The sequence below is a fragment of the Schistocerca serialis genome, chromosome 8, assembly GCF_023864345.2.
Source record: "Schistocerca serialis cubense isolate TAMUIC-IGC-003099 chromosome 8, iqSchSeri2.2, whole genome shotgun sequence".
Taxonomy (NCBI): domain Eukaryota; kingdom Metazoa; phylum Arthropoda; class Insecta; order Orthoptera; family Acrididae; genus Schistocerca; species Schistocerca serialis.
In genome coordinates, this window is record NC_064645.1 from 316,736,067 (window position 1) to 316,750,326 (window position 14,260).

The 14,260-nt window shown below is 41.6% G+C and overlaps 1 protein-coding gene across 5 annotated transcripts in view; it reads right to left on the reverse strand.

Moving 5' to 3' along the window:
• LOC126416192 (uncharacterized) overlaps positions 1–14,260 on the reverse strand; it is a 206,723-nt gene that overhangs the window by 134,428 nt on the left and 58,035 nt on the right. For all 5 annotated transcript variants that reach the window (XM_050083777.1, XM_050083779.1, XM_050083778.1 and 2 more), the window contains one exon: positions 5,375–5,556. In XM_050083777.1, coding sequence (XP_049939734.1) covers positions 5,375–5,556 — 182 coding nt within the window. The remainder of the gene's footprint in view (positions 1–5,374; positions 5,557–14,260) is intronic.

The following is a 14,260-nucleotide window of genomic DNA, read 5'->3' on the forward strand; positions in this document are numbered from 1 at the left end:
TTTCTTTAAAGATTTGTTAAAGTTTCATCAAAGTACAATTACTACGAGATGATATAAAGTATTCCATTTAAAGATTTTTCTTATTGAGATAACAGTGTTCATTATTTCATGTGTTATATAGTTAACACTGTTTCTAATATTGTGTTGTGAATAAAATGTGCAGCCTAGTTTCTGGATCCCCATGCTAATAGTTGACCAAGATTTAAATTTCATATTACAGTAGGAGTACTCAAGAAGTACAACTTTTATTCTTATAACCTGTGTGTACTATAGCAAGCAAATAGCTACAAGTATTCAAACTACACTAGATTCAGGTATCACATGTCCCATCTGAGCTGTATAGTACTAGGAAGTGAATGTTCCTTGAGAAGACAAATGATAATCAGTACAAAAGATACAATAACTTCATAACTATTTCAATGGTGGTAATTTCCTATAATTAAACTGGCAAAAGAACCCCTTGCTCAAGTTAGCAGACTCCACCATTAGTAATAATTTACCTATAATCATCATTAATTTCCTACTGCAATGTACAGATAGGAAGTGTTACCGAGAGCCAGTTGTTGCCTAAACACACAATAGTATTCCTCCTGTGTAGTTCATGTCAAATCACTGGTACATTAATTGCTGAAGTGTGTACTGTCTTTAACCGATCAGCAAAACAGAATTTCAGTATCAAGTAAAGCCAATCCTAATAGTTAACTTTCTTTATGAAAATTATTAATACTTGATACAACTTTGCCTAATTAGGCTGGTGACCATTTCCTGTTACATTAATTACAGTTAACATGATTACTAATAGAACCTTGGTTCAATTCCTGTTTGTTCTGCTACTGCTTCCTTTCTATAGAAATCTTCAGAGAAACATAAATAGTATATTACCTTTTCATTATGCCTGACCACAGTCAAATAAGTATCCTTTCACATGAGTAACATTATCAGTGTATTGCTAATTTACAACTAGCCTGTAGTGTTATAAACCTATGGTAACATACTGTCTCCACACACTCCACTTATAGTTTTCACTCCCCCCTGTCCCGACATCTCCTCCCTATTTTCTTCTCCCATCTTATTTGTGTGCTGCCCTCTGCTCATCTTTCCCTGGTCCTCTCTCTTTTCATTCTGCCCCCCCCCCCCCCCCCCCACTCTTTCTGCCCCACAGTTTAACACTGTGACAGCTCTTCTGTACCCCAACTTTCAACTGCAATCCATTCCCGTTATCTGCCACATGCAGATTGCTGCTTCCATTCTACTTGACAGTTACATTCTGGTCTGAGCTGCTGGAGATGGCAGTCATGTGTGCGTAAGGTGTGCCTGCTTGCATGAATGACGCTGTGTGTTTTTTGTTTCTTTTTCTTACAAAGACTGTGGCTGAAAGTTAATGTTTAAGTGTCTTGGCTATGCCTGTCTGCAACTTAACGTGTCATCTTTACGTTACGTAGCTATCTATCAGTTCCTTACATTGTCTATATTCCAGCCTGGAGTTTCCATTCTTGATTTCACTACAGGAGGTACTTTGATAATGTGATCATTGAAAAAGTGAATGAAAGTAAACCTAGAGCTGATTCATAACATCATACAAAATGCAAAAACAATGTCTAAATTTAAACTTTTAAATCTTTTTATAAAAATAAATAAATTGCCTGCTTATGTGTTTTGTAATAAGGTTCAAAAGTTTAACTTTAGATATTATGTAGGCTGTCATGTCTTTTTTATGTTATTTTTTAAGTGTGAGCTCCAGGTTTACTCTTCCTTTACCTTTCCAATGACCACATTACCAATGTATCTACTCAATAAAAGTCATACACTATAAATATGAGAGATTTCACATTTTTAGGATGTAATATATACTCTGGCTATCAAAATCTCTTTTAACCATTTATAGGTAATTGGTTTTGATTATCACATTCTTCATTTAGCACTTTGATTAAAGTTAAATTTGAATGCATAATATGGGCCTGAGCTTGAGATGCAGTTCCTCACATTGCTTACACGTATAAAGTTGTTTTATTTTATACACATTCAGTGTATATTTGGGTATAATGAAATGATAGTATGCTAGTATAAGACAGGTGACCCCTGTGGGGTTACTCAGCCACTTGATGAAGTCTTTCTATTTGATGCCTCTTTGGTAACTTCCGCTTCAATGAAGATGAGATGAAATGATTAGGACAACACTCCCTAAGCAAGTAGTTTGAGACACTTCAACACATTCATACACTGTAATAAGTCGTTATCTATATGGATTACATTATTTTCTGTAACATTTGGAAATGAATATGCAGGTTAATTATTAGGCCCATGAAACATTAAAAAACAATCAATATACAGGGTGATTCAAAAAGAATACCACAACTTTAAAAATGTGTATTTAATGAAAGAAACATAATATAACCTTCTGTTATACATCATTACAAAGAGTATTCAAAAAGTTTTTTTTTTCCACTCAAAAACAAGTTCAGAGATGTTCAATATGGCCCCCTCCAGACACTCGAGCAATATCAACCCGATACTCCAACTCGTTCCACACTCTCTGTAGCATATCAGGCGTAACAGTTTGGATAGCTGCTGTTATTTCTCGTTTCAAATCATCAATGATGGCTGGGAGAGGTAGCCGAAACACCATATCCTTAACATACCCCCATAAGAAAAAATTGCAGGGGGTAAGATCAGGGCTTCTTGGAGGCCAGTGATGAAGTGCTCTGTCACGGGCTGCCTGGCGGCTGATCCATCGCCTCGGGATAAGGTTTCATAACTAACCTTTTTCGTAGGACTCTCCATACAGTTGGTTGTGGAATTTGCAGCTCTCTGCTAGCTCTGCGAGTCGATTTTCCTGGGCTGCGAACAAATTCTTGCTGGATGCGTGCTACATTTTCATCACTCGTTCTCGGCTGTCCAGAACTTTTCCCTTTGCACAAACACCCATTCTCTGTAAACTGTTTATACCAACGTTTAATACACCACCTATCAGGAGGTTTAACACCATACTTCGTTCGAAATGCACGCTGAACAACTGTCGTCGATTCACTTCTGCCGTACTCAATAACACAAAAAGCTTTCTGTTGAGCGGTCGCCATCTTAGCATCAACTGACGCTGACGCCTAGTCAACAGCGCCTCAAGCGAACAAATGTACAACTAAATGAAACTTTATAGCTCCCTTAATTCGCCGACAGATAGTGCTTAGCTCTGCCTTTTGTCGTTGCAGAGTTTTAAATTCCTAAAGTTGTGGTATTCTTTTTGAATCACCCTGTATATCAAGCAGTGTGTGTGTGTGTGTGTGTGTGTGTGTGTGTGTGTGTGTGTGTTCTGTCTTTCACATAATGTTATCATTTATAATGTTGTGTCTAGCCACGTAAATATTTCGATTTTTAAAAATCATTTCATGTACATGGTTAACAATGCAGGAAAAGACAGATTGCTACTTACCGTAAAGATGACATGTCAAGTTGCAGACAGGCACAACTAAAAGGTAGTCACAGATAGCTTTTGGCCACAGCCTTTGTCAGTAAACACACACAAAACTGCCAACTTCAGCATCTTTGGCTTGAATTCAGCATCATGTGGGATGTAAGCAGCAATCTGGAGGGGGACAAGGAAGGGGAAGGGGAAGGGATAGTAGTGTGTGGGTGGGGAGAGAGACGAATGCTGTCTGGTGGAGTGTTCAGGAACTGGACTGCCAACTTGTGCAGCTTCAGGAGGTAGTGGGGCAGGGGGGATGGGGGTGGGGGGAGAGGAGTGGGGAAAGACAGACGGATGTGTTGGAAGAGGGCTGCAGATAAACAAGATGGGAGATGAGAAAGTGGAGGAGATGATAGGACAGAGGGTGGAAACTGTTGGGTGGAGGGTGTGGGAACAGTTTGTTGCTGTAAGTTGAAGCTAGGATAATTACGGGAGCGGAGAATATGTTGTAAGGATAATTTTTATCTGCACGGTTCAGAAAAGATGTTGGTGGAGGGAGAGATCCAGATGACTCTGGTAATGAAGCAGCTATTGAAATCAAGTGTGTTATGTTCAGCTGCTGTGTTGTACCACAGGGTGGTCTATTTTGCTAGTGGTCACAGTTTGGCAGGGGCTGTTCATCCTGGTGGGCGGCTGATTGGTAGTCATATCAATATAAAATGTTTGTGACATGATTGCAGCAAAGATGGTAAATGACAGGCTGCTTTCACAAGTGGCACAGCTCCTAATGGGGTAAGATAAACCTGTGACTGGACTGGAACAGGAAGTGCTGAGTGGGTGGGTTGGGCAGGTTTTGCACCTGGGTCTTCCACATAGATATGATTATTGTGGCAAGGGGTTCGGATTGGGAGTGGCATAGGGATGGAGCAGGATGTTGTAGAGGTTGGATGGGTGACGGAAAACCACTTTAGAAGGGGTGAGAAATATCTTGGGGAGGATGTCTTTCATTTCAGGGCACGATGATATGTAACCAAAGCCCTGGCGAAGGATGTGGTTCAGTTGTTCCAGTCCAGGGTGGTACTGGCTGATGAAGGGGACACTCATTTGCAGTGCATTCTTGGGGTTGGTGGGGGGATTAGGGGTGTAAGTGGGGAAATGGCATGGGAGACAGGCATTATCCCCCAGACCTAGCCCACAAACAAATCTCCCATGCCATTTCCTCTTGCACTCCCAATCGTCCCACAAACACCAGGAATGAGCCTGTCTGCAATTTGATGCATTTTCTTTATGGTAGTAAGTAGCAAGTTGTCTTTTCCTACATTGCTGATATTTCTACATGGAGTTTCTGTTGTTACAGCACGCAGAATACGCATATGTGATGTTACATAACATTATATTGGTGGGAGGTGATTATCTTCTAATCTACCCAATAATATGTGACTATACAGGATTTACATGCTAGCATGTCTTTTGGCACTGCAAAGTTTCCTACAAACTCTGTGTGGCTACACCACACTGCATTACTATGAGATTATGAAGTCCAGTTTTCAGATTATAATTCATCCTGACCTACAAATCCCTGGCTCTGATGAATCTAATTACTTTTCCACAGATGACTTCACAATTAAGAAAGGGGTATAACTACAAATGATATAAAACAGTGTTATTAATTACTTTCAGGTATGCTACCTTATTAACATTTGAAAAAGTAAAACAGACATTATCAATTACTAATTTTTAAGACACTTTTATAGCACTGGCCCATGTATGTAATTCTGTGTGTTTTATGTTATATTGGTCACAGGGTTTAATAATGCACATGATGATGAAAAAATTGCTGTATATAATGGAATAGTACATGATATTTTCGTAGCTCAGTTTGCAGCTTATCCAGCGTTCCCTGCACTAAGTCAACATGGTTGCAATACGAATGGACTTTTAGTTATTACAACTGTTACAGAAATATCACGGTACCTTTCACATCATCTGATGTTTCATTTTCGTTTGAAAAAAGCATCCCTAAGTCGGTCTCAGGGAAGGGCCCACTTTCAGTGTTTTGTGCTGCATCCAAGCATGACACATCATCGAACCCAGTTGGTGCTGGTAGTGGTATAGCATAGTCTGAATTTGGAGGACTGGTGAAGCCATCATCAACCCTGCAAAATAACAAAAGCTTATAATTTAATTATTATACTGTAAGGCCCTGGGTGCAACACAAATAATGAAAAGAGTAAAGGTATTCATTAAATACACATTTGAAGCATTCATTGGTCAACGGAAAGCTTGAAAATGTTTTCAATCCTATTTATGTACCTGTGAATCACTCAACTATCTTTCCATTATATGAATTTATAACACTCATAGTAACAACATTTGCCAACGCTATGTGAAGGGTATAAATGGTATCTCTAATTTTGTGACTATTCTGTTTCATAGTAGTGGAACACAGTCACATTTAGGCATTAAAATGTCTTCTTCATTCAAACCTAATAATTTTACACACACACACACACACACACACACACACACACACACACACACACACACACATTAGGTTGTGATGGTGGGGGAGCAGTGTGTTACTTTAGGTGTAGGCAATGAAGGTTACAGGAGTGAAGGATGTGCTGTAAGGATAGCACCCATCTACACAGCTCAGAAAAGCTGGTGGTGATGGTGGTGGTGAGGATCCATATGGCACAGGATGTCAAGTAGCCATTGAAATCTCGCGTGTTGTACTACTAGGTGGTCCACCTTTATGGCAAGACTTTGGCAGGGGCCATTCATTCTAGCTGACAGATGGTTGGTTGTCACACCACTGTAAAACACCGTGCAGTTGTTGCAGCAGAACTGGTATAGAACATCGCCGCTTTCACAGGTGGCCAGGCCTTTGATGGGTAAGCTAAGCCTATAACAGGACTGGAGTACGTGATGCGAGGCGGGTGGATTGGGCAGGTGTTCCATCTAGGTCTTACACAGGGGTACGATTCCTGTCACAGGGGATTGAGGGTAGGAGCTGCATAAGGATGGACTAGGATATTGTGGAAATTGGGTGGGTGGTGGAACACCACTTTGGGAGAGGTCAGAGGTATCTTGGGTAGGATGTCCCTCACTTCAGGGCATGATAGATAGATAGATAGTGAAAGCCCTGATGAAGGATGTGGTTCTGTCGTTCCAGTCCAGGGTGATATTGGGTGACAAGAGAGGTGATTCTTTGTGGTTGGTTCTTGGGATGGAAGTGAGGATCAGGTGTGTGTGAGGATATGGCATGGGAAATCTGGTTGTGAATTAGGTCTGGAAGGTACTGCCTGTCTGTGAAGGCCTTCAGAATACTGGGCAAGGAAGTTCTCACCACTGCAGAAGAGTCTACCACTGCCCTCATTGATCAACACCTCCAACCAACTATCCAAAATTTAGTCATCCACACTGAAGACACAAACCACTTCCTGCACTGGCTCCCCATCATCCCCACACCCTTACATCCCGGATCCCTACTCCTTACTGTTGATGCAACCTCCCTATACACCAATTTCCCTCCGGCCCATGGCCTTGCCGTGATTGAACACTACTCTCAACGCCCAGCAGATTCCAATCCCATCACTTCATTCCTTGTGCATCCAACCAACTACATCCTAACCCAAAACTACTGCACCTTTGAAGGGAAGATATACAAAACCTCATGGCACAGCCATGGGCACCTGTACGGCAACCCCCCTATGCCAATCCCTTCACGAGCCACCTAGAGGAAACATTCCTACCTCCCCAAAACTCCAAACTTTGATCTGGTTCAGGTTTATTGACGACATCTTTATAATCCGGACCCAAGGCCAGGACACATTATTCTCATTCCTTCACTACATCAACACATTCCCTCCCATCCGCTTCAAGTGGTCCTCCTCCACCCATTGTGCTACCTTCCTAGACGCGAATTTCATCTCAGATGGCTCCAGCCACACTTTGATCCACATCAAACCCACCAATCACCAACAGTACCTGCACTTGGGCCGTTGCACAAGTTCCACACCAAAAAATCCCTCCTATACAGCCTTGCCACCTATGGTAGACATATCTGCAGTGACAAGAATTCCCTCGCCCCGTATTCTGAAGGCCTCACAAAGGCCTTCCAGGCCTAATTCACAACCAGATTTTCCATGCCATATCCTCACACACTTGATCCTAACATCCATCACAAGAACCAACCACAAAGAAGCACCCAGTGTCACCACGGACTGGAAAGACTGAACCATGTCCTTCATCATCAGTGTTTTGATTATCTATCATTATGCCCTGAAATGAGGGACATCCTACCCAAGATACTTCCATCACATCCCAAAATGATGTTCTGCCACCCATCCAACCTCCACAACATCCAAGTCCATTCATATATCACTCCCACTTTCAATCGCCTGCAACAGGAATCATACCTCTGTGGAAGACCTAGATGCAAGGCCTGCCCAATTCACCTATCTAGCATACCTACTCCAGTCCTGTCACAGGATTATCCTACCCCACAAAAGGCCAACTGTCAACTAAAATGAATGGCCACTGCCAAACTCTTGCCAAAAAAACCAGTAATACGCAGAGGCACAACATGCGAGATTGCAACAACTGCTCCACAACCCATGCATCTTGATCCTCCCCACCACCACCAGCTTTTCTGAGCTGTGCAGATGGGGGCTAACCTTAACAACACATCCTTCACTTCCAGAACTTTCCTCGCCTAAACCTAAGGTAACTCACTGCACCCTCCCCATCCGCTTTTGCACATGATTTTCCTACAGCTACAAAAAAGAAGTGCATTCTGAAACCTAGCCAAGCTCTGTCCTTTGGTTAGCTTCTGTACAAACCAATGATGCAGCACTTGTGCCTCCTTTATTCCTAAATAATTTGTCATTTTCAATCAGAACTTTCTGTACATTATTTCAGATCTTTAAACAGTAAAAATGAGGAAAGAATGTGTGTTGATGGCACAGTTTTGAATGACCTTTCTTTTTGTGGATGCATTGTTTGCATACAGCTCAGATAAACTTAACAGTGAATGGAAGAAGTTAATAGTGATTTTGAAAACCTAACAAATTCTGGGGAAGAAGTACAAATTAGAAACAAGGTCACTGTAAAAGTGTAGGAGTTTTTGTATTTCAAGTAGATTAAGATAAGGAAAGAACACTAATGATGATCAGAGGAGTAAAAAAGTTCGGGGATACATTTGGTGAAGTAAAAACACAAGTTTCAATGTGTTTGGTACCCAAAAATAACCAAACATGTACTACCTGATCTAACTTATGGCAGCAAGCTAGATTTTTAATGCAAATATCACTGAAAAATGGAGTTGCTAGGTAAGTAATAGAAAGATTGAGGAACGTGTGTTCAGAATAACTAAACAACCTACAAGAAACGAACAAATGGATCAGGCAATACATTAAGGTGCTAGCTATAATTAAGACTGAAGTGAAACTGAAATGTTGAGGAAGAAGGAAGGGGCTGGAGGATTGGGGGTTGGGTGGTGGTTTAGATTTGGAGATAAAAGTAGGAGAATGGATGGTGGATACACCACAGAAGTTCATGGCTGAATTCCAAGAGATAAGGGAAGCCCGAGACAAAATGGATGGTGGTTTCAAGCAACATTAGTGGACATACAGGAGAATAAGTTTGACATTTAAATACTTACATGATCTGAATTCAGACCGGTGTCAGCCAGGTTGGTATCTATCCTAATTTTTTTTTATCTTATTGATTGGTGTTAATTCACTACTATTTTGACAGATTATTACATTCATGCACATACACAAAAACTGTGTGGAAAAATTGAGGGGAAAAGGAATGGAAGTTTGATTTCGACTTGGTAAGAGGCATGTGTGGATTGTAGCATTTATTCCCTAAACATTTATAAAGCATGTGTTGCCACTCTGATGTTTATTATTAAGATCAGGCACTGTCAGTGCAGCCTCAGCAGGCCAGGCTTGAAAATGAACCTGTAAGACTCTGAACTACTCCCTGAATATAAATACTGCAACTGCTGACAGAATCATTAATAAACAATTTAAGGAATTTTGAAGAAGTCACTGGTTCCCTGTCAACAAAATGTTGAAACTGAAAACAGAAGTATTTCACTGAATTATTGATCCATCTCATCAACACTGATTTGTAGTAGGATTTTGGAAAATATACTGTGTTACAACATCATGAAATACATGGAAGGAAATGATCTATTGATACATAAACAGAACACATTCAAAATATATCATTCTTGTGAAACACGACTGACTCTTTATTCACATGAAATAATGAGTATTACTCACATGGGATCTCAAATTTGTTCTATATTTCTAGATTTCTGCAAAGGTTTTTGACATCATTCCTACAATCAGCTTTTAATCAAATTTCATGGCTATGGAGTGCTTCTCAGCTGTTCTATTGGATTAGTGATGCCCTTTTCCAAGGATCACACTCCATAGTTACTGACAGGAAGTCAACTAGTAAAACTTCCCAATGGAAGTGTTATACGAGTAGGACCACTGCTTTTAGGAGACAATCTGAGTAGCCCTCTTAGACTGCCTGCATCTGATGGCATGATTTACCACGCATTACAAACATCAGGAGTTCAAAATGAAATGTATAAAGATTTACACAAGATATCAAAATGGCACAAAAGCAACAACAATAAAACGTATGAAGCCCTCTTTATGAGTTCTACGTTAACACACAGTCTAACACGGATCATACATCTGCCACCTAAACATTAGTCTGGCCGAGGACCCTGGCATGCGTACTACGCCATCTGCACCGATGTGAGGCAGCTTCTTCAGATCTGGCCCAAGAGGTAAGTGCTATGATTGGGTGTACTAACTTCATAGGCTTACAACAGTCCTTCCCTCTTGGTAAAAAATTAACTGTGAAGATGTCCACACCTTTGTTGGAAAGGGATAACTGCTGGGGTATGTGTCGTGCTGTCACAGGAGAATACGGTCCGAAATGGTGCGGGCATGGACAGGCAAGGCACACACCCGCGTGAGAGACAGTAATAGAGCACCGGTGGTGGAGACAGTGTATTCGCACCCACATCCAGGCACGCACTTGGCGACAGAGACAGCAGAGAAGATGATGGCGGTGGCAGTGGCAGCAGGGGTTGCACATATGGAGGAAACCTGGAGCTGCCTATGCCATCCGGTGGAGGTGGCAACCAGAACAAAGTCAGTCCATGGCGGCTGGCACTGATGGTGGAGGCAGTCGTGGGGGGCAGGGTCTCTGGCACGTTGGGCAGAGCTGGTCATAATGTTGTGACACCAAGAGACGGTCTTGTCCCCGATGGACGGCTGCTGGTATCCACTTAGGGCATTGGCCAAAACTGCTGGTCCAGGCGGCTGAGCCCAGACAGAGTTGCAGTGAAGAACCATCCAGGTGTCAGCAGGAGCAGATGAAGCAATGTACGGGGCTGGCAGCCATGAAGCAGCTCTACTGGGCTACAGTTGCCAACTGGAGTGAACCTATATGAGCTCAAGAACCTTGCAATGGCTTCCTCTGGAGAATATGGTATATTTTTCCATTTGAGTTTTGAATGTACAGACCAGCTGCTCTGACTCACCAATGGAGTGAAGATGAAATTGAGGGGCAATGAGTGTACAAGAAACACCTCAAAGGTCCAAGTGTAGAAGGTGCACGACATCCTGCTGCAGCGTGGACAGGATCACAAACCCCAGCACTGAATCTTCAGTAGCCAGATGTAATACACCATCAAGAACTGAGAGGCAGTGGCAGAGAACACAATAATTATGGAAAGGATCCAAAGCTCAGTCCAGAAGCCAGCCATGTTGGACAAATTGAACTAGACATTAGATAGGATCGACCATGACAGCTGCTGAAATCTGAGAACTGGTAATGAGAAAACCATCCACGATGTTTTGGGCTTCAACGTCTAAATGAAAACACAAGTTCATCCTAATCAAATGCAGGATTGGTACCAATTGGGAACTGAGAAAGAACATCCATAATAGCACGTGGTGCAGAAATGAATCTTGTAGTTATACTGCGACAATAACAGAGCTTAGCGTTGCCAGTGATGGGTTGCTTTGTCTGGTAGATATACCCAAGGATAGTAAACAGAAAGCAGAGGTTTATTATTTGCAACCAAATGGAATTTAGAACAGTATAGGAAAGCATGACTTTTTTTGTACAAACACAATAGTAGGAGCTTCTTTTTCAATCTGTGAGTAGTGCTTTTGCACCTGTGTTTGGAAGAGTAAGCAATAGGGACTTGGGACCACCCACGTATTTGTGAGAGAGAACAGTCCCAAGACCATACTGGGAGGTGTCTGTGGCCAAAACAAGATGTTGGCCTGGTTAGAAGGGAACCTAGCAAGGTGCTGAGCATAATTTTGTTTTCAACAGGGTAAAAGCATGCTCACAGGTGGGTGACCAGAGAAAAGGAACACCTTTACGTAAGAGGGCATGAAGAGACTGAGCCACAGTGACTGTATCAGGAAGAAATTTATGGTAGTATGCAGTCTTTCCAAGAAAGGCCTGCAACTCTTTGACATTGGTAGCCTGCAGCTCCTTGATATTGGTAGGATGCAGCAAAGCCACAACAGTATCAACATGCTGGCATAAAGGCTTGATGTCAGCACGCAAGACTTGAAAACCAAGAATGAGGACAGATGGATGAAAAAACTGAGATTTGTCCATGTTACAGCCAGTCCCAGCAGCCTGCAACACAGTGAAGAAGGCACAAAGGTTTTTTCAAGTGTTCATCTGCTGAGGAATCAGAAACCACAATTTCATTTACCCTGGCACAGAGGCCGTGTGTCACTCCAAAAATCATTGGAAAGTAGAAGGGGCACTAGCTACACTGAATGGCAGGTGCTAGTATTATTGGTGTAGCCTGAAGAGGATATTCACTAGGAGGATATGTTTGGAATCATCATCCAAGGCAGTTGCAAGTAGTCTTCTGACAAGTCTCCTTTTGGAAAAATATTGACCCCTGAAAAGCTTTGCTACGAGTTCATCATCCTGATGGGGTAAGGGATGGGTATCAAGGACAGTCCACGAATTTACAGACTGTTTAAAATCACCACAGAGCCAAAGCTTGCTGTTAGGGTTTGCAACAATTACCAACACAGTACACCGTTCACTAGAGGAGACAGATGTGAAAACAGTCAGTCAAGGATATAAGTCCATTGAGTTCTGATTTGACTTGCTCCTGTAAAGCTAGTGTGATGTGAACCTTGAAATCGGTAGTACACCTTAAACATTCTTAAAACATTGAGGAAAATTCCAAGCAGAGAACATCCGGTTGTTGGCATAGAACTATCCAGTAACGGACACACTTTGTCGAAAATAGAGAAATCAAAAATTTTGACGCTTCTAATCTAAATAAGTTTTCAGTGTTGGCATCGTACACCACTAGAAAGGTCAAAGACCGAACAGCTACTTTATACACTACTGGAGAAGAAAACTGTCACAAAGTTAAACGACGGCGATGACGATGAGAAGCAATGGTGTCTACATCACATCAAGCTTCTATCTTAGATCCTGCTTCCCTAGATACTACAAACGATTGGTCAATGTTCACAAAGCTTCTGTGAGAGGGATTTTCACATTGTAAAGCAAGTTCGAATTTCTATATCAGGGGCCAGGCATGTTATAGAATCACTAACCACTGAATCAGCATACGAGTCCTGTAGAGTGTCAGTAACAAACTGGCAACGACAGCTAACACTGAAGTTCCGTAGCACAAGCTCTGTACGACTGATGTGGCTACTTTTGACAACAGCAGAACTCAATGTGACCTGCAATAGCATCAGTATGTTTGCAGTAATAAGCAGAGACCAACTGACGTCTTGAGGGGCAGCCAGCTGACACTAAAGGTGATAAACACAAGAAATCCATGACAGAAAGTCTTACAAACGTTGAGGTCGGTGACTCCATAAGCTCGGAAATGTTGACGAAGGAATTTTTCTTACGTGTCCCAATCTTTCATAGAATCATTATACGGAGGAAATGGTGGGGGGTCTTGTTAGTGGCAGTGAACCCTGGCATGTTAACGGAGCAGTCAAATTGCTTAGTGCTTCGGAGAGAGACTTCTGCTGGCTGGTGAGAGGGCCACTGCTGTTCAACAAGATATTGCAAAACTTCATTCACTGACATACTGGCCATAGCAAACCGAGAAACTGAAGATGTGGAGTAAAATCCCATCCTCGAAACCAAAAATATTGTAACGTTGCACACCACAATATCAATTCCAGCCAATGAACTTTTATTCTGTTTCCACATGCAGGGATGTACTAAAACACTTAAATAAGAAGGACATTATCGTACATCTGTCACCTAAATATTAGACTGGCATGCCAGCTTACATATGGCTGTTGGCACACAACCCAGCACTTGCTGTGCCATGCTGTGCTGTCTGCACCGATGCAAGTGGGCCTCTTTAGGCCAGCCATGGAGGCACTTGTAGTTTGATTATGCGCACATACTGTATAGGGTTACAACAGATATGATATGCAAATCTAAGGTGGCGGTCGCTAAAACAAAAGCATCTTTTTGTTGCAATGATATTTCTTCACAAAATTTCAATCACTTACTTTCTTCTCCAAATACGAATTTTTTTTATTGAATACCACTTACATAGAGAAAAATAACCATTGTAACAAAATAAGAGAAATAGAAGGTCATATGGAAACATTTATGTCTTCAATTTCCCCACAAACTATTTGAAAATGGAATGGTCAAGAAATAGTTTGAAATTGTTTCTCTGAACCCTCTAACAAAAATTTAAATGTGAATGCAGAGCAATCATACTGATGTACATGTGGATTGATTATGCCATGAAACTAGCAACTTTATACATTTCTTGGAATGTTTACTCTT